Here is a 24,836-nt window from a genome sequence, read left to right as displayed (position 1 = left end):
TCACTGTGTTGCCCAGGCTGGAGTGCAGTCATGATTCACAGATGCAATCATAGTGCACTATAGCCTCGAACTCCTGGCTTCAAGCAATCCTCCCACCTCAGCCTCCTGAGTAGCTAGAAGTACAGGTGTGCACCACTACACTTGGCTGACACTGACTTGTTATAAAGAATCCAGGCCAGCTGTCTGGTAAAATGTCTCAATAGCTGGATCATTTCCTCACGATTTGATTCGGGTTCAACTTTTTTGCCAATAACTCTACACAGCTGATGTTGGTACTTTCCACTGAGTCCCACAATGAGGTAGGTAACATTAGTTTGCTTCATTATGGGTAACACTAGATTTGATTCACTTGGTTAAAAGGTGCTGTCCAACCAGATTTCTCCATTATAATTTAATATTATTTCCTTTGTAATTAATAAGTAATCTGTCGGGTAACTCATTGAGGTCATGTAAATATTCTGTTCACAATCTTTCTTTCATCCGATTGTTTTAGTTTCTACTGACAGTCCTTGCTGAACCAGCTACTACACTGGTGGTTACAAAATGATGACTATCATTCCTTCTTCATTTATTTGCTAGCATGCTTCTTAAAATCTCCTGTAGTGTTTATGTTTGTAAGTGCTTCTATACCAAGATTAAATAGTCCAAGTTACAGATACCCAAATATGTGGTTAATATAATAAAGGACTTTCTAAACATGTTCGTGTCCAAAATAAAACAGACTGTCTCAAAAAATAAGGTGTTCCATATACACAGATGTTCAACACCAGGTACAGTAACTGAAGACAGTGAGTTAGTGAGTGAGAGAATGAGTTAGTGAGAGATAGTGAGAGACAGAAATAACCCAAATGTTAATTATAGAAAACAGATTCAATGAAATTTTATGCAGTTATGAAAATGATAGTGACAAAGAGTTGAACTATACAAAATCGCATATTGGACACATTTGGATCATAACTGTAAAAAATAAAATCAAAATACTCATAAGTTAAAAACAGTGGGAAAAGAAATACAACAGTGGGAAAAAGAAATAGAACCCACTGGATATAAGGTTTAGAGGACCTCCCCTCTATTTTCAGGTCCTCTTTTTAGCATCTTCCAGAATTTCTATAATAAGTATGTATCATTTTTACAACAAAAACTAAAAATCAATTTAACAAATGTAATGAGTTTCCCACTACTGGAAGTATTTGAAAGAAGAGAATGGATAAAGAGTCCTGTTGCAGCCAGGACAAAATGCCCACTACCATTTCTTCCAACTTGAATTAAGACAACTCATGAGCTGTGGCAAGGGCCTAAGTTGAAGAAGAGGAAGCTTAAATTCCTTTAGGGCTAAGAAATATATATCCTGCCTCAAATCTTGGAGCGTGGCAGGAAAAAGATAGACCAGTCCTATATTTTATCAACATTTCAGCCTTATAATTAAAAAATTATTTCAGGCCAGGTACAGTGGCTCACGCCTGTAATCCCAGTCTTTTAGGAGGCCAAGGTGGAAAGCTCGCTTGAGGTCAGGAGTTGAAAACAAGCCTGGGCAACATAGCAAGACCCTTCTGTAAAAAAAATTAAAAAATTTGCCAGATACGGTACTGCACACCTGTGGTCTTAGCTACTCAAGAGGCTAAGCCAGAAGGATTGCCTGAGCCCGGGGGTTGGAGGCTACAATGAGCTATGATCATACCACTGCGCTCCAGCCTGGGTGACAGAGTGAGAATCCTGTCTCAAAAAAAAAAAAAAAAAAAAAAAATTATTTGGGCCTGGGTCCCCCTTTTGCCATCTGTTGCATTACATCACATGAACTATTGTATGAATACTGTCAGTGGATTAGCATAAGCAAAAATATTTTAAAACTGAGTATAATTATTTTAAAAGATCCCCTTTGTCAAAAGTTAACAATAAAAACTTAAAAAAAATATCATCAGAGAGTGATGACACTATAGGGAAAAAGAAAATATGATTACAATAATTGTGGATAGGAAATTCCCAAACAGATTCAAGAAGCACTGTTAAAGGAATTAATGAAGCAAGGTAATTTTTAAATCTTTGCACTCGGTTGCTTTTTTTTTGATTCCTTTATTCTACTTGGGATTTAATTTTTTAAATACCCCAGATTTTACAAAGCGTGGCAGAATAAAAAACTGGAGTTTCTTTTTATACAAATTTATTTATTTCGATGGATTTTTTTATATTTCAAATTATTGATACATTCAAAGAGTAATTTTAATCTCTATAATTTTTGCTAACCGTGTCGAGTCACACTCGACATCCGAGTGCTAAGGGTTAAAAACTAAATGAAAAGAATAATTAAAAAAAAGGGATAGCTTACCAGAGATATAAAACCAAGGAATGCAGCCTGGTATCATCAGTGAAGTCAAGCACCAATGTTAAGAATTAGGTTGATCGAGGAAAACAGTCATGAGCAGTCACATACTCATATATACCAATTAAACAAAAAATTCCTGAAGGTTTTTATACAGTATAAGAAATTATGACTCATATTTTTCTGACTTGTAACAAATATATACTACTACATACATTGGATTCTTTTTTTTTTTTTTTTTTTTTTTGAGACAGAGTCTCGCTTTGTTGCCCAGGCTAGAGTGAGTGCCATGGTGTCAGCCTAGCTCACAGCAACCTCAAACTCCTGAGCTTAAGCAATCCTTCTGCCTCAGCCTCCTGAGTAGCCCTCAGCCTCCCAAGTAGCTGGGACTACAGGCACGTGCCACCATGCCCAGCTAATTTTTTTATATATATATTAGTTGGCCAATTAATTTCTTTCTATTTTTTATAGTAGAGACGGGGTCTCGCTCAGGCTGGTTTTGAACTCCTGACCTTGAGCAATCCGCCCACCTAGGCCTCCCAGAGTGCTAGGATTACAAGCGTGAGCCACCACGCCCGGCCTTTCATACATTGGATTCTTTATGGCTAAAGAGTGATACATCCAAAACCCAATAACAAAAATTTAGCTAAAGCTTGATGTATTATTTTACAAACCCTTATACCTATGGTAGGGAAATAAAAAAACATTTGGAATTCTAGATTTCTCTTAGTAATAAAAAAAGGAATAGAGGCTAATGAGTGTGAAATGTCTGATGGTGTTCATTTCATGTAGCTATTATATAATTAACATAGTATTTGGCATAAATACTATTCTCTGCTGTACCAACTCTGAATTCCCTCAGTTACATACAAGGAAATCTTATGACTTCCTAATGAAGTATATTTTATTGACAAAGGGTGACCACACTACAGAGCTGCTGGCGGGTACAGGCTCAGTGGCAAAGGCCTGCAACTTAGCAAGTGTATTCACTTTCTCTTCTTGAGGCAGCAGGGAGAGGCCCAGCACCCTGTCTCTAAAATAAGGAGAGTCTGTTGCACACTCATGACAACCCTTGCTGGCCAATTCAGAGTTGGAAGGAGTGTCTGCAGGGAGGGATGAATGGCATGGTCCTACTAAAGGAGACAATAAGGCACAAAGGCGCAGCCACAAACCCTTCAGTGGCCAATTCCGATTAGTGAGGAGATGGCAAAGAGACACAGGCACAAGTCACAGGCACTGGCAGCTGGGAAGGACCTTGACTCACAGGGATTAAATGAGTAGAGTCAAAAGGAAACAAGATTAGGGGCCGTCCTAAGGTTTGAAGGTGGTAATATCGCTGGGAGTGAAAATTAAAATGCTGAGAGAAAACAAGGGCCTAAGGAGCAATGGCTGAGCCACATTAGGAAACAAGATTATGATCTAAGGCATCATGACGTCTCCCAGTAAAGGGACAGAGAGCTGAGAAAAAGAGAAGTCTAACACCGCTCCCACTAACTGTGATTTTACATGTGTAATTTGATACCACTGCAGAACCAGTCCTGGTAGGGAAGTGTTTCTGAAAACAGGATTACACCTCTCAGACTTGTTCAATCTAATATAATAAATCTTAAATTATACCAGCTACAGCGCACTTAGCCCAAGGGCTACTTCAGACCTGAGAAACGGTTTACTGCTGGGGCTGCGAACACCAGCTCCACTGTGCTATTGCCGCCTTACCTCTGCTCCAGGTACCCCAAGGCCTGCCTGACAAACTCCATGCGCACTTCCACGCTGTTGCGGCTCTTCAAGGCATCAGTCGCTGGCACCAACAACACGTCTGTCATTTGTTTTACCATGGTCCACATGTCAGAAATGCTCTGCACATAAACGAGACTGCACGTGACAATGCTGCAGGGCTGGAGCAGTTATTTGGCTCCTCATGGGACCATGATCTCAAAGGCAGGCAGGATGAGGAGGGGGTGAGGTTAACGCCGTCTGTCTGAGACCCGCAAGCTTAAGCTCAGCGCAGAAGCTGCGTCTCTGCCCTGTCCGCCTTCAGAGCTCCCACCCCCGAAGGGCACCCCCGCTCTTGCCCGAGTTGGCTTCAGATCAATTACATTCCGGGTCTGACATAACCACCTCATAATTAAAAGCACACAGAAGTAACAAGAACATTGAATCTCTGTGGGTTATCCCTTAAGAGAGAGTGAATACATTTATAATCATCCAAAGCTCTAGGAGTTTAAACTCAAGTAGCTGCATTTTAGTCCTTACAAGGTTATTTGAGTTTCTTAAGGCTTAAAATAAGAGTTTAACCTAAATAATACAGGTTTTGTCCTCCCAGAGCCTCTCCAGGGGCCACTGCTCTTATCCCATCCGGTGAGCGCCACAGCTTCCCATTCTCCTTCCCGCTCGCGCCCTTCAAAAGACACCTCCCAGGGAAGGAGTGGGCATTCTTTCTTTGTGTTACCACCACACAGCTGGGACCCCCATCCCCAGAATCCTCCACCTATAAATCTCTTTAAAAATGTGTTCCCTGAACCCTTGGCAATACTCTAAACTTAAGAATCCTCGGAGGACAGCACCGTTTAGAGAAAAGCACATTTACACTTTTTTCAAAGCAAAAGAGAAAAGCCTGTTCTCATGATCTCTCTCAAAAATTAAAACTGTAGAATATCCAGCCAAATGCGACTCTTTCTGTGGTGGGATGTTTGGTGAATTTGTACTTTTTTCTTTAGGTCTGTTCATATTGCCTTATATTTTACTGTTTTTAAAAAATTAAAAGTTAGATCCATCTTTGAAAAGACCAAAAAAAAAAAAAAATCTGTGTATGTGTGCTTGTTTCCATAATATCTTTCCTCCTTTTTTCCTTCCTCCTAGCCATCTACTAACCCACCCACTCACCCATCGATAAGAGTTGAGAATAGGAGAATAAAAGACTCTGTGTGTGTGTGTATGTGTGTGTGTGTGTGTGTGTGTGTGTGTGTAAGGGAACCAGTGGTATGTATATGAAGAATGCTCACAAAGATCCCACCCGAGTTGAGTCTAAGGGGCTCACAGGTGTGAAAACTGCATCACCTTTACAATCCAGCTCTTGTTAAAGAGCTCATTAGTCTGTCTAAGGAAGAAAAATGGTGAACAGGGAGTCAAAGACTGACAGGACATCAAAGCAAATATAGCTGGAGGAGAACTCCTGTGACCATTAACTGATGCTAGCTGGGTCTTTTGAATATGCACTTAAAAAAAAACATCATCAAGAAAACCACCCCAAATTATTTAAAATAAAACTCTGGAGAAGAGTTAACATTTTATTCCACAGAACGGAGTGCCTCTGCAGCTCATTTTGGCCAAGTCAGCAGGCTGCTAATCCCATCTGAACACCGGCCCCGGCTTTCTCCCCAGGCCCTCTCTGGGCACTACCTTATCATCCAGCTCTGCGACGGAAGTGCAGAGGTCCACAAGGTTAGGCTGCAGGTGCCCGCTTACAATCTTCTCGTTATAGATATAAATCTGAAATGATGAAAAGCAAAGTAAATGGCACGATTTCTATTTTCACTTCTTTTTAAAACCTTCTGAAGCAGTTCTGAAGCCAGGAAATGGTCAGCAGAAAATTCAGCCAACTTTTCCTTCCTCGGAGTGGCTGAGCTATCCACACTAGCCAGCTCCCTAGCCTCGTGTTTGAGCTGTGGGCACACACCAAAGATAATTGTTATCCCAGCCCTCCAAACACAGGATAAATGGGAGCAGGGCGGTCTGGTGGGAGGAGTGCCACAGGCAGTTCTGTGACTCTCTGTCCCAGGGAGCAAGGACAAGTGGAAGATGAAACAATGGAAGGTCTCTGGTTGCTGCTTCCTAAGAACCAAAGCAAAGTTCGGTAAAATTCTGGCAAAAGGACTGAATGGCCCCTTGTCCAGGTCTCATGGACTGAGTGCGGAATGTCAGGGTACAGCCCCATTCACATGTGCTGGAATAGCAGTTGCTGCATACTTGGAATATCCATTACTCCTGGAAAGAATTATGGCCTTTAGGTAAAATTTTCTCAAGAAATACCACCTATGTGAGGTTTAAGGTATGGGAAAGCCACTATTACTTCGGATTTTATTTTAAAAGAACTAAAATAATGAGTAAGCTCTATTCTTGTGGAAGGTTTCACTTTGTATTTGAAGTCTTTGCTTTACCAAAGACTGAACAAAGGAGGGGTTAGACAAATCATGACCCCACTGAACCTTCATTTTCTCTACTTTAAATGGGGAACATTGGTGTCACTTAGCTCCCGGGGCTATTATAAAGATTAAATAAAGTGGTTTTAAACTATAAGGTAGTGCTTATTCACTCAACAAGCATTTACTAGGGGCCTTCACTTTGCAAGGTACTGTGTTCAACATGGGATATAAAGATTCACTCTCCACTGGAGAGACGGCCATGTAAACAGACATAAACATGGCGTGGTGGTGTCCTAGGTGCTATAAAATGTTAGTTTTATGAAGTTTTAGTCTTTGCAGATGTAGAAGATATAGTTTCTCTCCTCAGAAACTTATAATTTCATTAGGCCTCTCTTCATGGCCATGGATGAAGCCAGTCCTATACTGAAGGTGAAATTTAAAGTGTACAGATGTGCAGGTGAAATAGGATCTAAAAACTGGAGCAGAAGGAAATAAATGGAGGCTGGTGGTAAAACATGAGTCAGAAGGAGGGAGAACTCAGCTGTGGGAAGCTGTTAAAGCTGGCTTCAGCCACCTGCAGTTTGAAGTGGCAATGGTACACTGATGGGGGAGGGACTTTTAAAAAAGCACTTAGAAAATTTCTCTCAACGAGGGATGAAAGAGTCACTTCTGCTAATCAACCAACCAGGTAATCCAGTTAGTACAGAACTCCACTGGCTAATAAACTGGTGGCTGAAGATAGAGACCTGTTATGGAGCACAGGGCCTGATAGTTCCATGCCCACTGCTCACCTCCACGGTTGCTATCTGCTTCTGCCTCCAACCACCCAAGTTGGAGGGAAGGAAGGAGATGGGTACTGCTGAGGGTCACAAGTGGCACTGATGTGTTCTCCTCAAAGAATCATGGGAGGTGGTTATGGCTGAGCAATGTTCCTGGGCCAATTCTGATACAGGATGATCTTAAGGGGATGGAAGCCCACTACCTTCAATTTAAGAAACAGGAATGTTCTCCTTTCTTGATACTTTGTGGGGGAAAGTGGCAAACTACAATAAAACACAGAGTCAGCTGGCACTGCTTTATTTAAAAAATCAATTCCACTTTCAGTCCAACAGAATTCCCGTGCTTATTAGCACAAAGCACCTCAATCCACAGCCTCGTTATTGCACGGCCGTGATCTACAACCAGAAGCTTGATCCCCAAAATATCATGAGCTCTTCCAAAACAACAATGATATTAAGCCATGTTCAATACCACATGCTTAACAAGGCAGAAAAGTGTTTAGGAAATTTCTCTCAGCAAGGAGTGAATGGAGGATTTCTGCTAATACCATCAGCCTAACATGTAATTCAGTTAATACAGAACTCCATTTGTTAAGCAGTGCAGTTGCTCAAGGCTTTACTCTACATAGGGCTATTGCCAAAAATGCAAACTGAGATGTCTTGGTCAGTGTAGAGGACAGATTTCAACTTCCCCAAATCAAATCTGAGTCATTCTATTACCCTATTTGATAGAATTCCTCAGTGGCCTATATGGCAAAATATTAACCAGTCCTCTAAATGAAAACTCAACTTGCTTTCGGGGTTTGACCTTCACATGGAGTCTTTGCTCCCTTTTGTTCCCCAGAGGCTCATAAAGGACTTTCCTGGGTTAAGTCTTCCTTGGGCACACCCTCACCTGCCGGGCGTAGGCCATCTCGATGCTATCCAGAGAGCTGCGACCAGGGGGTCCCCCATCACTGATGTAACTTGGCTGTGGATAAACACACGTTCAGAATTGGTTAAGAACAGTATTCAGTCATGTGAAGAAATAAAAGTCACATAAACATCCGTGTCTTTAACAGAGCTGTGAGGAGTCTGTTTCCTAGTTAAGATTTCTTCAAAATGAGATGGTTTTAGGGATTTCAATAAAATGCAACTTTCTTACCATGAGCACATGGGAAGAGAGCAGGCACTGGACTGGATTAACTAAAAAATAATAGGAGGCTGGATAAACCCTACTGAAACCTCAATGACTGTTTCACTTGTGAGGCCATCACTTTTATCGGTGGGCCTCCTGTTTCCATCAATTGTATCAGGCAATTGAGGGAACAAAGTTTATAGGTCATATCACCAGATTTAGACGTTTCTAATCTAGAATCTACACCAAGACAACAGCTGTTGATTGATTTTCTGTTATCTGAAGATGTGAAGCCTGGCTTCTAAATGGGAGTCATTCATACAGTAAATATTTGCTAAATGCCTGCCACGTGCACAGCTGTGTATACATCCATCTCTATAGGGACAAAAAACAAGCCAGCCTAGAGAGCCTGTCCCCAAAGAGCTTACCAGCTGAAGGAGAGAGTTGGATACAAAAACAATCATGTGTCACTTAACAATGGGGATGCATTCTGAGAAACGCACAGTTAGGTGATTTCGGCAGACATCTACCATACATCTAGGCCATATGGGAAAGCCTACTGTTCCTAAGCTACAAACCTATAAGCACGTTACTGTACTGAATGCTACAGTAACTGTAACACAACGGTAAGTATTTGTGTTATTTAAACATATCTAAACATAGAAGGTGCAGTAAAAATAAGGCATTATAATCTTATGGGACCACTACTGCATATGTAGTACATGACTGTATATGAAAAAAAAAATCAGTCTTTTCTAAAAGAAAGAATAAAATTCATCTTTAGCTAAGCTTATTCCTTACTGTAAACAAATATGGATCAAAATTAGGTATATTCTTAAATTTCCAATACATTAGTTTGTACTGTACCACAACAGAGATCAAATTCTTCAAACTTATCTCAGTTAAAATAAAACTTACCTCATTTTTTAAAAATGTTCTATTCTCTAAAATCTAAAGTACAGCAGTTAAGACCAGGTTTCCTGGAAAACCAACAGAAGATAGCAGACAAACTTCCCAGCACCATGAAGCTGGAAAAGGAATACTAGAGTGAGCATGCATCGGGAGTAGGGGCTACGGGAGGAACGGATGGCAGAAAGGTGGTTTTAAACCCTCAATTCAAGAGAAGGAATACTGGACTATCAGGACACCTGGGTCCCAGGAGGGCCACTTCAATGCCTGGCTTTGGGGTCTGGAGCAAACCACTTAGAGCCTCAGACTCTCACTGGTCAAAGAAGGGGCTCTCCTAGATGATCCTGAGAGGTCCCGCTCAACTCTGATCTCCAGGCTATTAAAAGAGCTTGAACAGTTTGCTGATCTTCATAGATGCTGCTGGCTGGCTGACCCAATGACCATTCCCAATCCCTACCTCTCACACCTTTACTCCCTGTCACCTTTCAGGTTGGCAAATAGAATATACTCAGTAGTGTGCTGGTGAATGTTTAACAACTGGCTCTTGGGTAAGGGCACCTGATGTGTAGTATTTGCTGGTGTCTGTGGTGTAAATACTCCCACCAAAGTGCTATCAACTAGACTGCAAATTCCTGGAAAATTAACAATAGGAACTCATGAGCTGGCCCCTAAATACCCCTGAATATACCCTTTCCCAGCCTCTACTACAGCCAGGAATGGAGTGCCCTGGTTCTAGCCAATGGGATGAAAACACAAGTCTGCTAGTGCATCTGGGGATAGCTTCTGCTCTTCCTGATTAAGGGCAGAAAGAGCCTCACATGGCTGTTCAACTTTCTCCCCTTCTTTCTGCCTTGAATGTGAATGTGGTATGTAGAGCAACTATAGCCATGTCGTGAACCTAAGGTAAGTGGATGTGCCACAGACGGTGGTATACAAAGACAGAAAGGTACTGGGTCTCTGACGGCACTGCAGGATAACTGAATTAAAGTCAACACTCTCCACACCTGCAGATTTCTTGGTAGGTGAGAAAAACCAACCCCTATTCAAGCCACTCAATCTCAAGTTTTCCATTATTCACAGCTTAAAGCAATCCTACCCGAAACAGAATTAATAAAAACCACCCAGTTATAATAATAACGATAGCTATGAGCACTTACTATGTGCAGAGCACTGTCTGAATTTCCATATATTAACTCCACAACCCTGTGAAGTAGGTACTTTTATCATATCCACTTTACATTTGAAGGCACAAAAGCACACAGAAAGGTGAAGCAACTTGCCCAAGTTCACTCCAATAGGAAGCCGAGGATCCCTGGCTTGAATCCACTGTGTGGCACCACACTCTGGACTCTTTGCCGCTTACACTATCCTGCATGCCAGGGCAACCCAGGGCCACTTTCTGAGGACAGTCATCACAGAACAATAGAGAGCAATGGTTAGAAATCGTGGCTCTACTGCTTACTAGCAACATGACTGAGCATAGCACTTCTTTTAAGCCTCACTTTCTCTGGCTGTAAAAGGGAGGTAACAATGGTATCCACCCCACAGGTTTGGAGTGAAGATTAAATGGGGAGAGAAACAGTTCTTACCCCACAGCACTATTCTGAGGAAGAGGTAAAAAGAGTTCAGCACAGTGCCCAATAAACACTAGCTGCTGTTACTACTTTATAAACAAAAAATACATCACCACAACGAACACAGGAATGAATCCTACGATGAACAACAATGGATAGATATGGACGCTGCAGAAACATGACCTAAAGTATTTTACTTTGTGCTGGCTGGAAAGTCTCATCTCATGTTTCTACAATGAAGATGCATTCCCTGTTGCAAGGGAAACCCCCCCCCCCCCCAGAGCATTTTCTACCTCTGAACTAGTTCTGAGTGTTTCTGGTAATATGAGGGCTGTTCCATTATAAGACAGCCACCTTTTTAAAGAACAGAGCAGTAAGTCTGCTCATTCCAGTAACCTATTTGGAGGAGAATAACAGGGGAATGAAAACGAGAACAGCACTAAAGCATTTCTTCAAGGACACAGTTGTTTCTGCTAAATACATAGGAACAGCCTTTAGAAATATTTTCCAGTACTAAAAACCTAATTTTTAAAATTATCCTTTTAAAAAGTAGTTGGTTTTCAGCCTTCAAATTTCCATTTAAATTAATTTTGCCTAATGCTCTTGTTTTCAAAAGTACCTCTCCTTCAGTTACCCTTGGCCAAGCTGCTATTTCACCACACATAAAAAGTCAATTATCCATCAACAGGGTGTGTGCGTGCACATTCCCGAGCAGAGTAACCTGCAAACGCTCGGCTGGAATTCCGCAGCCAGGGGCTGCCTGCGGGCTGGGAAAGCAGGTGCCAGTCTACTGTTTGGAATAACGTTCCAAACGTCTCCGATGGATCCCTGGGTTTCTCTGCACCAGGCTTGACTAAGCCACAGCAGGAACAACAGGACAGGAAAGCAGCAGGAAGGACAGCAGCAGGGAGTCAGAGACCAGAAAGGCACAGAAGACAGCAGGGTAAGGCGAGAGAGAACCAGGGGCTCACGCAGGAGTCTGGCGATATGTGGAGATACAGCAGCCTCCGGGAACACAAACCCAGAAAGGTCTTATCAGAGCAGACAGTGTTTCCCAAACAGCCATGGGACAGATAGGATGGGGCTGGAGAGTGGCAGGAGCGAACTGCAGATTTTTATTAAGCACCTATTATTCTACAAAGGTATCCAGGTTATGCATAAAACTCTCTTCCCCTGTAGGGCACATTCTAGTTATGGGGAAAAGGAATATGACTAGCAATCCTAGTAAAACAAGTATAGAGAAAAGAAAATATGGTGATACTGCAGAAATAAGAGAGTTTTATTTCCATGTGGAATATTCTGGCTTTATGTAAGCAAAATATAATCAAAGTGATTAATTTACAATAGTTGACTATAAAATCTATACGTAAAAGCCCACTACTACTAGAAGAAAACACCAACCGGGGACTAGAGGACCTAGGTCCAAAATGTAACCCAACTAATGACTGTGTGACCATGGATAAAATGAGAACAATACTTGGGTCATTCATAGAATACTATTACAGCCACTAAAAAATGACAGAAACCTATGTGTACTAAACTAGAAAAAGCTCCAAAATAAGTAAAACATCAAACAAAAAATACTAAATTATAGAACCTAATGTATAAGACGATGCCATTTATAGTTGACAATAAACTGATAGGATACACATCCATGTGCAAATGTGCACATAAGTGCCAGAGAGGAAACGGGATGCACCACCGGCAGAGGTTTCATCTGGGGAGGGGATGGAGGTGGCAGCAGAGTTTTCCCAAGGCGGTCTATTTTTCTCTACCATCAGAACAGTGCCCAAGATCAGGTGTTCATGTATATGATACATCATGATGATAAAATGAAGGGCCTGTTGAGTTGGGGATTTTATTTTATTTTATTTTTATTTTTTGAGACAGAGTCTCGCTTTGTTGCCCAGGCTAGAGTGAGTGCCGTGGCATCAGCCTAGCTCACAGCAACCTCACACTCCTGGGCTCGAGCGATCCTTCTGCCTCAGCCTCCCGAGTAGCTGGGACTACAGGCATGCGCCACCATGCCCGGCTAATTTTTTATATACATATCAGTTGGCCAATTAATTTCTATTTATAGTAGAGACGGGGTCTCGCTCTTGCTCAGGCTGGTTTTGAACTCTTGACCTTGAGCAATCCGCCTCCCAGAGAGCTAGGATTACAGGCGTGAGCCACCGCGCCCGGCTGAGTTGGAGCTTTTAAAAAAATCTTTTTGTAAAAGCAGCAGAGCACTTTCTATATTCGAATTCTTACTCAAACCCCAACATGTGAACCAGGTCCACCCCCAAGGAAACTGCCAGGGAGCCACAAAATATCTCAGAACCATCTAGTCTGGGTTTTCAAATTAAACAGAGACTATGTTCAACATATACATACAGTCCACATATCACAGTATGGAACGTCACCATCATTATCTATAATTATTAAGGTATGGTTTAAATTCTCTAGAAAATCTGTTCCTTGTAAGCTCTTTTCCAGACAGTACCTTAAGGGACACCCATTGACTATTTCCAATACCAAACACCCACTAGACTACACTGAGGTTAGATAAATTTACCTTTAAACACTGTTTTAAAAGTTGGCTAAACTACATTAAGAATTCCCCAAACTGTTTAAATACCCCTTGCTGTCATGCGAGCCTTGAGGCACTGGGGGAGTTCTTCCTCACACATGCCAGATGCATGGACCAGACACATGCAAGAACTGGGGCACGAGGGTTCACAGCCACAAGTCTCACTTTCTTGCTTCAAAGCACATTTTTATTCAGACCACAACTTGAAAAGTTATTATGAATCTTTTAATTTCTATCTTCTCTTAAAAATTATACCCCTTTCTTCCAGTGATATTCTAAGTAAATTAATTTCCCAAATTGACATTATGCTACCAAAGCATCATTTCCTTTATTAAAACTTGCCAGGAACAGATAATACCAATGTCTCTGTGGAAGGAATTAGGGGAAACTCCTGTTATTGGAAGGCTTGCAGAAAAAATGTTTCAGGAACCACCCTATCCTACTCCGTTTTTGCTTTTTTAAAAAACCTTTGAACCTTTCTTTTTATTGCCTTATACAAATCTGGACATTTTCCTTCAAATGTAAGGTTAGCTCAAAATGATCTGAAGCATCCTCCCTAACTAGTGACTCTTTAGAGTCTAAGAACCTTATTCCTGACAATAAGGTGCCCAGAAAAGAATGTTTTTGTTATCAAGTCATACTTCTTTATTTCCTGTTTATAACCAAAGATTTTTTTCATTCCGAGCAATACTTTATAAATCAAGAAAACCATTTAAAAAAAGATGGATCCATATTAAAATGATGAAAATAAACTTAACAACGTGTATCTTACCAAATACTAAGTCACACAAATAATACTAGGGTACGGTGAGTTTGTGCTCTATGCCAGGCACTGGGCTAGGTGCTTTATGCGTATTCTACATTCCCTATAACAGTTCTTCAAGAAGGGCATTTCATAACAAGGAAACCCAGATGCAGGAACCCAAGGCTTGCTGAATTCCAAAACCTGTCTTCTGCGCTTCGCACTGTGTGGTCTCCTCTGAAGACAGTGGACAAGGTACCTGCCCAAGTGGAGTTAATATCACCTTTCCCTCATTTTAAAGAAAATTATGTGGAAAAAGCCTATAAAAACACATGGTTCCACATACCCACTAGAATGGTTAAATTTAAAAAGACAGAAAACACCAAGTGTGGCAAAAATATGGAACACATGGAATTCTCACATATTGCTGGTGGGAGGGTACACTGATACAACCATTTTGGAAAACATTTTGGCGGTGTCTACTAACGCTGAAGATATGCACACCCTCTGACTCAGCAATTCCCCTCTTAGGTGTACCCAACAGAGACGCAAACATATATTCACTAAAAAGATACATGCAAGAACGTTCACAGTAGCACTAGTTATAAAAGCCAAGAACTGGACACTACTCAAATGTCCATCAACACTAGAATGGATAAACATACTGCAGTTTGTTCAGCCACGAGCATGAATGGCTTACAACTACAGGCAACAATATAAAGAATGTTATACAAAAGTGGTCAGAAACAAGAGTCTTTATTGTATGACTCCACTGATATAACGTGCCAAATTAATCTATGATATTAGAAGTCAAAACAATGGCTCCCTTGTTGGCAGAGGGAGGCAACCAGAAAGGGACACAAAGGGGATCGCTGGGGGGCTGGTAATGTTCTCTTTCTTCATCTGGATTTGTTCCATTTGTGATAATTCATTGAGTCATATACTTATGATTTGTGTACTTCTCTGCATGTATGTTATACTTCAGGATAAAAGTTCAAAACAACAATAACAACCAACAAACCTGTAAGTTCTACAAAAGGGCAATTCCTTGAATAATCTAAAGAGAGAACCGTTTGCATCATCTGCCAACGTTTATAGCAAAGCTATCCACTCTCCTAGGTGTCATGATAGGGAACAGCAAAAGCATCGATAACTCCCTTCCAAGGGGACTCGAGGTCAGGGAAGAAGAGTCTACTAAATAGACTATTCTATTTTTAAGAAGGGCAATCAAGAAAGAACATCTCATTAGCAACTTATAATTACTTCCAAATCCCAACACAGAACACAACCTATTAACACCATTTTAAAAAATGAAGTTTATAAAACCATGAACCGTTCTAATTATTTGCCCAGATTCACAAAGAATTGAGAAAGAAACATTAGGTTGGCCAGAGTGTTACAAATTAGTTCTCCTTTACCAAAGACTCTGATTTGAGTCTGAAGTCTTTGAGTATAAGAAATATGGTTCTCCCAAACATAAAGATAAAAAAAAAAAAAGAAATATGGGATAGGGTCCTTAATAAGCAATTTCCAAGACAAATGACTTCAGCATTTATTTATTTGGGGGAAAATAGAAAAACTGACATTTAAATCAGGAGCAAATTTGTGGATACAGGATATACAAAGTTACCTGCAGACACCATGAACTGCCAACCTACCCATCCGTGACCTAGACTCTAATAGAGGAATGGTCTAGATGCCAACAGCCCTGGGACTCGCCAGCATATCACATGTCTCTCTGAGTCTCAACGTGCACAAAGAACGCTAGCTACCCATGAAACAATTTCTGGGGAAAAAGACTTAGCAGGAAGCACTTGTAACACTACCCAAAAATGTCTATCACTGTGACTTTTATAACACTATAATTTTTAATCTCCACCTCCAAATTGTATGAATCTACTATTTTTTTTTTTAAGACAACAGCAAGGAATAGCCATTATGGATCAGGTACTTTACATTATTGTTAACCTATAATCTCATTTCATCAGGGAGGACCCTGATGGTATACAGGTTAAGCAACTTGGACAAGGCCTCAGAACTAGTCACTGCTGACTTGGAAAAGCTAGGATTTGAAGCCCCAGACAGCTGTCTTCTCCCGACACCACAGCGGTAAATATATGGCAAGCTATGACGCCCCCTGGCACAAACGCAGACATCACCGATCAAGCAAGACACCCTTTCCTGCTGATCCAGATGCAGCCTCAAAATCCCTCTCAGGAAAGATCTCCAAGGATGCATTCAGAGAAAATGAAAAATGCAGAACAGAACATACAGCAAGCTAACTTTTGTGTAAGAAGAAGCAGGGATAAGAATATATAGTCTCAAGTGCTTATATAAAGAAACACTGGAAATATACACAAGAACGCAGTAATAGTGATTACCTATGGAGAAGACAAAGGGGGAAGGGAATGGGTACTTGGGGACAGGGTACTTGAATTGTATTAACTACATTGCCTTTATTTTTTAAATTTATGCTGGCAATTCAGACAAATGTTACTTAACATAGCCATTCTACAATCAGTTTCAACATATCCCTAATACTTCAGTTAGCACAAAGTTAGCTAGAGCCAAATGATTCATTCAACAAATATTTCTTGAGCACCTACTATGTTCTAGAGACTCTTCTAGACACTGGAGACAGAGGAATAAACAAAAACCCCCCAATCCTTACCTTCATGGAGCTTACATTCTACTGTGAGAAACAGACAATATATAAAAACATAAAATATATACTATGGCACATGTCAGGAAGTGCTTAAAGGAGAAATATGGCAAGAAAAGGGGATACAGGAAATGTTCAATGAGAAAGGGTCGGTTTGGATTTTTAGGCCTTGGAAGGCCTCATCTAGATGATAAATATTGGGTAAATATTTGAAAGAAGTGAGGGAGACAGCCATACTGTTCTTTGGGCGAAGAGCATTCTAGGCAGAACCAACAGGAAACACGGAGGACCTGAGGCAGGAGCAAGCCCACCATGTTTGTCCAGGGAACCTGTTAGGCTGGAGTGGCAACAGCAATGGGGAGCGCAGCATAAGATGAGCTTGGAAAGGCAACCAGACCAGGTCAGATAAAGACTCACAGGTCACAGTGAAGGATTTGGCGTTCACTCCAAGTGAGATGGCTGTCACTAGAGGGTTGTGAGCAGAGGAGTGACACACTCTAATCAGACTTTAATAGTGTTGCTCTGGCTGCTGTATTAAGAGGCTGTAGCAGGGTACAAGGGCAAAAGCAGGGAGACTAGTGTGGTCAGCAGCCTCTAAGATGGCACCAATAATCCTCACCTCCTGGTATTCAAGCCCTTATATAATTCTCTCCTCTTGAGTGTAGGCTGGATTTAGTGACTCACTTCTAACCAACAGAGGTAATGGGATATTACTTTTAAGACTAAGTTACAGAAAGACTATGGTTTCTGTCCTAGGGGCTCTTTAGCTTTCCCTCAGACCCCCTCCTCTTGCTCTAGGGGAAGACAGCTATCATGCTGTGAGCAGCACAATGGACAAACACCAGATGTTTCCAGCTAAGAGCCAGAGAGGACCTAAGGCTTGACAAGAGCCAAACGAATGACCTTGGGAGTATATCTGCTTTGCCTCAAGCCTTGAGATGAGTGCGATCTCTACCAACACGTTGACTGCAGCCTCTGGAAGCCCTGAGCCAGAAATATCCAGCTGAGCTAAATGCATGTTTTCAACAACGAAGGTCTGAAGTAATGTTACAGAGCAATCATAACTAAGACAGTAAGTCAGGAGGCCAGTTTAATAATCCAAGCAAGAGATGTTGGTGGTTTGACTAGTGTTAAAAGTGGAGGTAGTGAGAAGTGGGTGGATTCTGAGTATATTTTAAGGTAGGGTTAACTGGATTTGTCAACATGTGAGAGAGACTGGGTGTGAGATGGGTGAGAGGGAGAGGACAAAAATGAATCTGAGGTTTTTGATCTGAGTAAGTGAAAAGCTGGAATTACCATTTATAAAAATGGGGAACTCTGAGAAGAGAAGGCGGGTTAGGCGGGAGTTGCTATCATGACTCAATTCTGGACATATTTAGCCTGAAATGGCTATGAGACATTCAAGTAGAGCCAAGAAGGCAACTAGGTACATGGGTCTGTGGTTCAGTGCTGCAGGTCTGAATTTCTGAGTCTTTGGCATATAAATGGTATTTAAAGCCACAAGCCCAGATGAAATCAACAGGGCAGTGATTAAAAGAAAAAATATAAGAGGTCAAGGACTGAGTTTGGGACACTCAAACATATAGAGGTCGGAGAGTTTGAGGAAAACTCAGGAAAAGAGACTGAGCAGAAGCAGCCAGACGTGTTGGAGGAAATCCAGGCAAATGTGGCATCCTTAGAAGCCGAGTGAAGAAAGTGTTTCAAGGGAGAGATAGTAATCAACTGTGCCAAAAATACTAGTCAAGTAGAGAAGCATTCTCCAACTTCACATTTTTATTGAGTAGTTTATCTTTGGGATTCAACCTACCTCACTTTCTTGAGTAAAGTCAAGGGCATCTTCTCCTGATGCCAGAAGTGTGTGTAGAATTCGCTGTTTCACTTGCTCCCACTCGACCAACATTGACTCTCGATGGTACTCCTCAGCCATGCCAAAGGTCTGTCAGAAAGGAGCAGAGAGCAATAACCCCCATGAAAAACAAAGAACATGGTTTCCTTTAAAGCCCAACAGAAGCTCAAAGTCCCCCAGACCTACCATTTCTCCCTAAGTGCAGCAAAAGCAATCTACTTTTTAAATTATCCTTAAAGAATTTACTGACAACTGTTTGCATGATCCTATTTCATTGATTCTAAGACTTTTTTTTGAGACAGAGTCTCAACTCTGTTCCCTGGGCTAGAGTGCTGTGGCATCAGCCTAGCTCACAGCAACCTCAAACTCCTGGACTCAAGCAATCCTACTACCTCAGCCTCCCGAGTAGCTGGGACTACAGGCATACGCCACCATGCCCAGCTAATTTTATATATATATTTTTTTAGTTGTCCAGCTAATTTCTTTCCATTTTTTTTTTTTAGTAGAGACGGTGTCTTGCTCTTGCTCAGGCTGGTCTCAAACTCCTGAGCTCCAACAATCTGCCTGCCTCGGCCTCCCAGAGTGCCAGGATTATAGGTGTGAGGCACCACACCCGGCCTGATTCTAAGACAGTTTTTTTTTTTGTTTTTTTTTTTTTGAGACAGAGTCTCGCTTTGTTGTCCAGGCTAGAGTGAGTGCCGTGGCGTCAGCCTAGCTCACAGCAACCTCAAACTCCTGGGCTCGAGTGATCCTTCTGCCTCAGCCTCCCGAGTAGCTGGGACTACAGGCATGCGCCACCATGCCCGGCTAATTTTTTATATATATATCAGTTGGCCAATTAATTTCTTTCTATTTATAGTAGAGACGGGGTCTCGCTCTTGCTCAGGCTGGTTTTGAACTCCTGACCTTGAGCAATCCGCCCGCCTCGGCCTCCCAAGAGCTAGGATTACAGGCGTGAGCCACAGCGCCCGGCCTCTAAGACAGTTTTAAAAACCTTTTTCTTTTCCTGAGATAGGGTCTCACTCTGTCATCCAGACTAGAGTGCAGTGGCGTCATCATAGCTTACTACAATCTCAAACTCCCAGGTGCCAGCAATTTTCCTGCCCTAGCCTCCTGAGTAGCTGGGATTAGAGACCCATGCCACCACATCCAGCTAATTTTTGTATTTTTTTTTTAGGGATTGAGTCTCGCTCTTGCTCAGGTTGGTCTCAAACTCCTGGTCTCCAGCATTACTGCCACCTCAGCCTCCCAAGTGCTATGCTAGGATTATAGATGTGAGCCACTTCACCTGGCCTAAAAACCTTTTTAACTTTGTTAGAATACACATAAAATTTACCATCTTAACCATTTTTAAGTGTACTGTTCCGTGGTATTAAGTGTATTTATACTGTTGGGCAACTATCACCACTATCCATTTCCAGAATTCATCCTGCATAACTGAAACTCTGTACTCATTGAAGAATAAATCCCCATTTTCCTCTCTCTCCAGCCCCTGGCAGCTGCCTTTCTACTTTTTGTCTCTCTGAACTTGACTACTCTAGGTATCTCACATAACTGAAATCATACAGTATTTGTCTTTTTATGACTAGCTTATTTCACTCAGCATAACGTCTTTAAGGTTTATCCAAGTAGTACCATGTTTCAGAATTTCCTTCCTTTTTAAGGCTGAAAATATTCCATTGTATGTACACACATTTTGTCTACCCATTCATTCACTGATGGACACCTGAGTTGCTTCTACCTTTTGGCTATTGTGGACAATGCCGTTATAAACATGGGTGTAAAACATCTCTTCATGTCCCTGCTTTCAATTCTTCTGGGTATATACTCAGAAGTGGAATTGCCAGGATCGTAGGGCAATTCTATTTTAAATTTTTTTGAAGAACACCTATACTGTCTCCTCCATAAAGGGTGCACCATTTTACATTCTTACCAACAGTACACAAAGGTTTCAATTTTTCTACATCCTTGCTGGCACTTAATATTCTGGGTTTTATGGATAGCAGCCATGCTAATGGGTGTGAAGTAGTATCTCATTGTGGTTTTGATTTGTATTTCCCTAATGATTCGTGACATTAAGCATCTTTCCATGTGCTTATTAAGACAAACATCTTTTTAAAACCTCTGAAATTAGGCTGCATATTACAATCGATAGCATGTCATAGCAGTATTTTTTCTTTGTAGTACATAAAATAATGATGTATTATAAAATCAAAGGTATCTTAAGATTCAATAAGCATGTAAGATAAGAAAAGACAAAGATGAAAGAGTCTCCTGGTGATTTATTTTTTTAAGAAACGCTAATATTTTCATAGGAAGAAGCATACCAGTAAAAGAAAAATAGCCTCCTGGATTTAAGTTTCCTACCGGTCTACTCAAAGTCACTGAGAAGTCTGGCAAACCTCACCAGACTCACCAGACCTACTGGTAGTTGCCAAAACAAAGGCATTCAGGTGGAGAAGAAAAAAGAGAAAGGTGGAGGGAGGTAGAAGAGAAAAAGAAAAGCAAGAAGAGGACAAAAAAAAAGAGAAAATCTCTTAGGAGAAAACTAAAACAAGTTACAGAGATATACTGAATTACGACCATTCTCAGCCTATTATACTTTAACACATTGAATGCCATACTAGAAAATTTTTTTTTTCCATGGGACCACGGTGAGTTACTAAAAAAATAGAATAAAAACTTCAAAAACAAAACAATTTAATGAAAATTTAATTTAATGAAAAATTTATTTTTTATTGTTTTCTGTGCATGAGTTATATGCAACTGGAAAAATACTTCTCTCATCTCCCAAGGTGAAGAGATGTGTGAGTTACATAAGCTTCATAGGCCCCAGGCTCACTCACTATTGAGAGTTAAATACAACTCACATGTAGTTAATATGTTAATTGAAACCGGAACCGGGTTTCCCATCAGCTTGAGCCCACTTTTCAGGAAGCCATTTCATTTACAATCAGATTGGCATCTAATCAGGCAGCATAAAGGGAATGAGTATTAGTAACGCCTGCTTTATTTTTGGCAATGTAGATCATTTATACTGATAATATCCATATACATGAACTTCAGGAACTGTTAGAAAACCACATATAGTCCTCCCACAAATGGGATGTTTGACTTTGGACCAATATTTATTAAAATGTGAAAAGGGAACAGCAGACACACACACACAAATGATTAGGAAGAAGGTTGGCACATCGTACTCCTTTCTAATATGCATTCTTAAGACACAGGAGAAATGATAATCATAAACTTTAAAAATAATCTTCCACCTGGTTTTCTTCTTTTCACTGACAGGCAGAATGGCTCATTCTAGTTAGTTAACCTGAGCTGAAAAATACGCAGAGAAAAATCTTTGCCTCTTATTCTCATCAGTAAACTTAAACATGAAAGCTATACATTTTGAATAGAGAGAAGTATGATGGAACAGAAAGGTGGGATGTAGGGGAAGGGAAGAGATAATTTTCCTAGAAGCTATCCAGAAAGAATGCATGCACAAGTGAGCCACATCTTTTAAAACTCTTCCTACTTAGTGTTCAAACCAACAGCCTCCTCTGTCTTGAGCCTCTCCCAAGAAGGTAAAATGGAGGCCCATGTGGAACGAGGACCAGGGAATGTAGAAATAAGGAGCTGGGGGAAGTTTGATACATTATACAGCTTTTGAGCTTGCAACAGGAAGTGAGGCACAAACTAGACTGCGCTACCACCACAAAGTGTCACAAGACCTCTGACTAATAAAGAATGGCAGAGTGGGTAAAGGCAGTTGAAGAAAACACAATATACCACCCACAGAAATTGCTGATGAGGACAGTGGGGGGGGGGGGGGGAAACAGACTTCCAGCACCAGGTGAGGGTCAGAATGACAATAGTAGGAATTAACCACCGTCTGTTAATTAGGCTGCTCACCTGTGTGTCAAGAACCCCTGCCTCAGTACTTTGGAAGTACTCTGAAAACCATCAGCTTTCTGGGCTCAAATCCTCAGATATATCTGAGAAGTATGCCAAGGCTGCTCATTTAGAAACTAACTGCCCCACAACCTGAATGAATAGTGCTGTGGTTGCATTCATTGCTGGTGTGATAAGGAGCTTCAAATAAAAATATATGGCCCAACATTAAAATTCTCTCCCTTGACCACATCACCCCCAGCTTATCTTAATTACATTAGAGGTAATAGAACATCCAATTTGTGGGCTAATCAGGAATGATCAGCCACCCATCTGCCCATTCCAGCCTATTCCGTTCATAACCATGTCTAAACCAGTGTATTAGGTGCAAAGAGGAATGCTAACTAGAGGAACTAATGAGAGAGAATCAATAGAGCTACTTAACTATTAATAAGAACTAAGAGGAGGGCAGTGAGTCTGGGGTGAGGTGGGAGGTAGGGACAAGAATGAAAGAAACCCAAGGGAAGAGGAGATAAACCGAAAGGGAGGGGAGAGATCTAAAAATTACAAGGAAGGCAAGACAAATCACAGAAAAAGACAGGACAGTGGAGAGACTACTATAAATTCAATTTGAATCTTTCAAGTTATTGTTATGTGTGCAAAATATTTCTCTTTGAACACAATTAAGAAAAACAGGCAGGGATAGAACTGGGCAAGTGAAGTAAGAACAGGTGGGGAACACTTGAACCCCATTTTTGTAAAGGGAAGAGGGCAATATGCTTTGACTTCACACCAGTTTATTACTGAGCTGTTGCTGGCTTTTAGAAACACTGCATATGTTCTGATAATGTTGTTCTGTTTTTGCTGGGATGTACCAAATGGGAAAAGATAGGACACATTTGTGGTTTTGTAGCTTGTTTTCTTGGCATTTCAGCAGGACATTGGCAAGTTATTCAAACATGAAATTGCCACCAAAATGCCAGAAAGCCACTCACCTTTTGTTTGAAAATGATTCTTGCTCAGTGGTAGTCTCCTGGTGTCCAGACAGGTCAAAGGTCTCCCCCTAGGCCAGCTCCCAACACTGGAATGCCTCCCTCACAAACACATATGCACACATTTTGCACTGTGGTATGTCACCTAAATGTTTTGGCTGGCTGCACATTTAGTCTCAGTATGCTACAATGTTCAGAGACTGCCAATTCCAGAAACACATTCTGCGGGGTAAATGGATTAATAAGGCTTGGTAGCATTCGACAATCTTAATTTAATTTCATTGGTCCTTTACAGCAGGAGAATCAATGTTGGTGAGTAAGAAACTCATAGTGTGAACAAAAAAAACAACTGTTTTTTTTTTTATATTTCCAAATCTGAATCAAGTGAACTTGTCTATTTCTAGGAGTAAGTACTATTGCCAACAACATAATTTTTGGGAATTTTATTCTGATAATTAAACATATCAGTTATTTAAATAATGCCTTTGGAACACTGTCTTATATATTAGAGCTGGCAAGCCTCCCTGCTGCCCTATCTCACATAGGTCCTATTGAGACATGTTCACCTTCATAAGATATTTTAATAAAGCGCACTGAGAAACAGCATTTTTTCACTTTATTATTTTTTAAATTACACAAATGGTACCTAAGCACATTTCACTTGCTGTATCAAAGGTTAAATAAGTAAACAGCAAAACAAAGGTCTCCCTTCATGTCTACTCCCTTTGCAGAGAGATGCTGCTAGCAGACAGCACGGACTCTGCCAGCCTCCTGCCTGGGGAAAGCTGCCCTTCTAGAACCAACTCCACAGGAGAGCTAACCTTTCTCCTCCCTCCCCAAAAGACCCCGGTGGCCTGAAAATCTCTTTCTCTGTAAGGGTATGTTTTGGAAAGGTTTTGATCTTTTGATTCTTGTTGGAGACAAATGGTGACATCTCACATGTAAGTAAATGACCATTAAGCATCTTGCAGGAATGCTTGTTGCAAAATATTGCTGCACATATAGTGGCTGCTCTGGCTAACTTATTTACCATCTTTTCAAGCACAGAGCTAGTTTTTTTTTAAGACTTGGAGAAATTGTTAATATAGAAGGTGGTACAGCCATATTGCATAATAAAAGGAAAAGAAGTTGAGGCAAATTATCAATAATCATAATTTCATTTCTGAACTGGTGATTCAGTAGAAACCAAAATACCACTTACACAATAATGAAACCAAAAGACATTCTGGGCCTTCCATTTTAACATTAATTGTCCAGTCCAGTGTCTCAGATGCATTTCAGTCACTAAATACATACAGAGTT

The 24,836-nt window shown here is 40.9% G+C and overlaps 1 protein-coding gene across 4 annotated transcripts in view; it reads right to left on the bottom strand.

Moving 5' to 3' along the window:
- NUP93 (nucleoporin 93) overlaps window positions 1–24,836 on the bottom strand; it is a 99,779-nt gene that overhangs the window by 14,709 nt on the left and 60,234 nt on the right. For 3 of the 4 annotated variants that reach the window (XM_012755766.3, XM_012755768.3, XM_012755769.3), the window contains 4 exons: window positions 18,622–18,750; window positions 8,134–8,208; window positions 5,717–5,806; window positions 4,034–4,173 (listed from right to left, as the gene is read on the bottom strand). In XM_012755766.3, the coding sequence (XP_012611220.2) occupies window positions 4,034–4,173; window positions 5,717–5,806; window positions 8,134–8,208; window positions 18,622–18,750 (434 nt within the window). The remainder of the gene's footprint in view (window positions 1–4,033; window positions 4,174–5,716; window positions 5,807–8,133; window positions 8,209–18,621; window positions 18,751–24,836) is intronic. The other variant, XM_075995654.1, reaches the window with a different exon arrangement.

The sequence above is a fragment of the Microcebus murinus genome, chromosome 20, assembly GCF_040939455.1.
Source record: "Microcebus murinus isolate Inina chromosome 20, M.murinus_Inina_mat1.0, whole genome shotgun sequence".
Classification (NCBI taxonomy): Eukaryota; Metazoa; Chordata; class Mammalia; order Primates; family Cheirogaleidae; genus Microcebus; species Microcebus murinus.
This window is presented reverse-complemented; position numbering and strand designations above follow the sequence as displayed.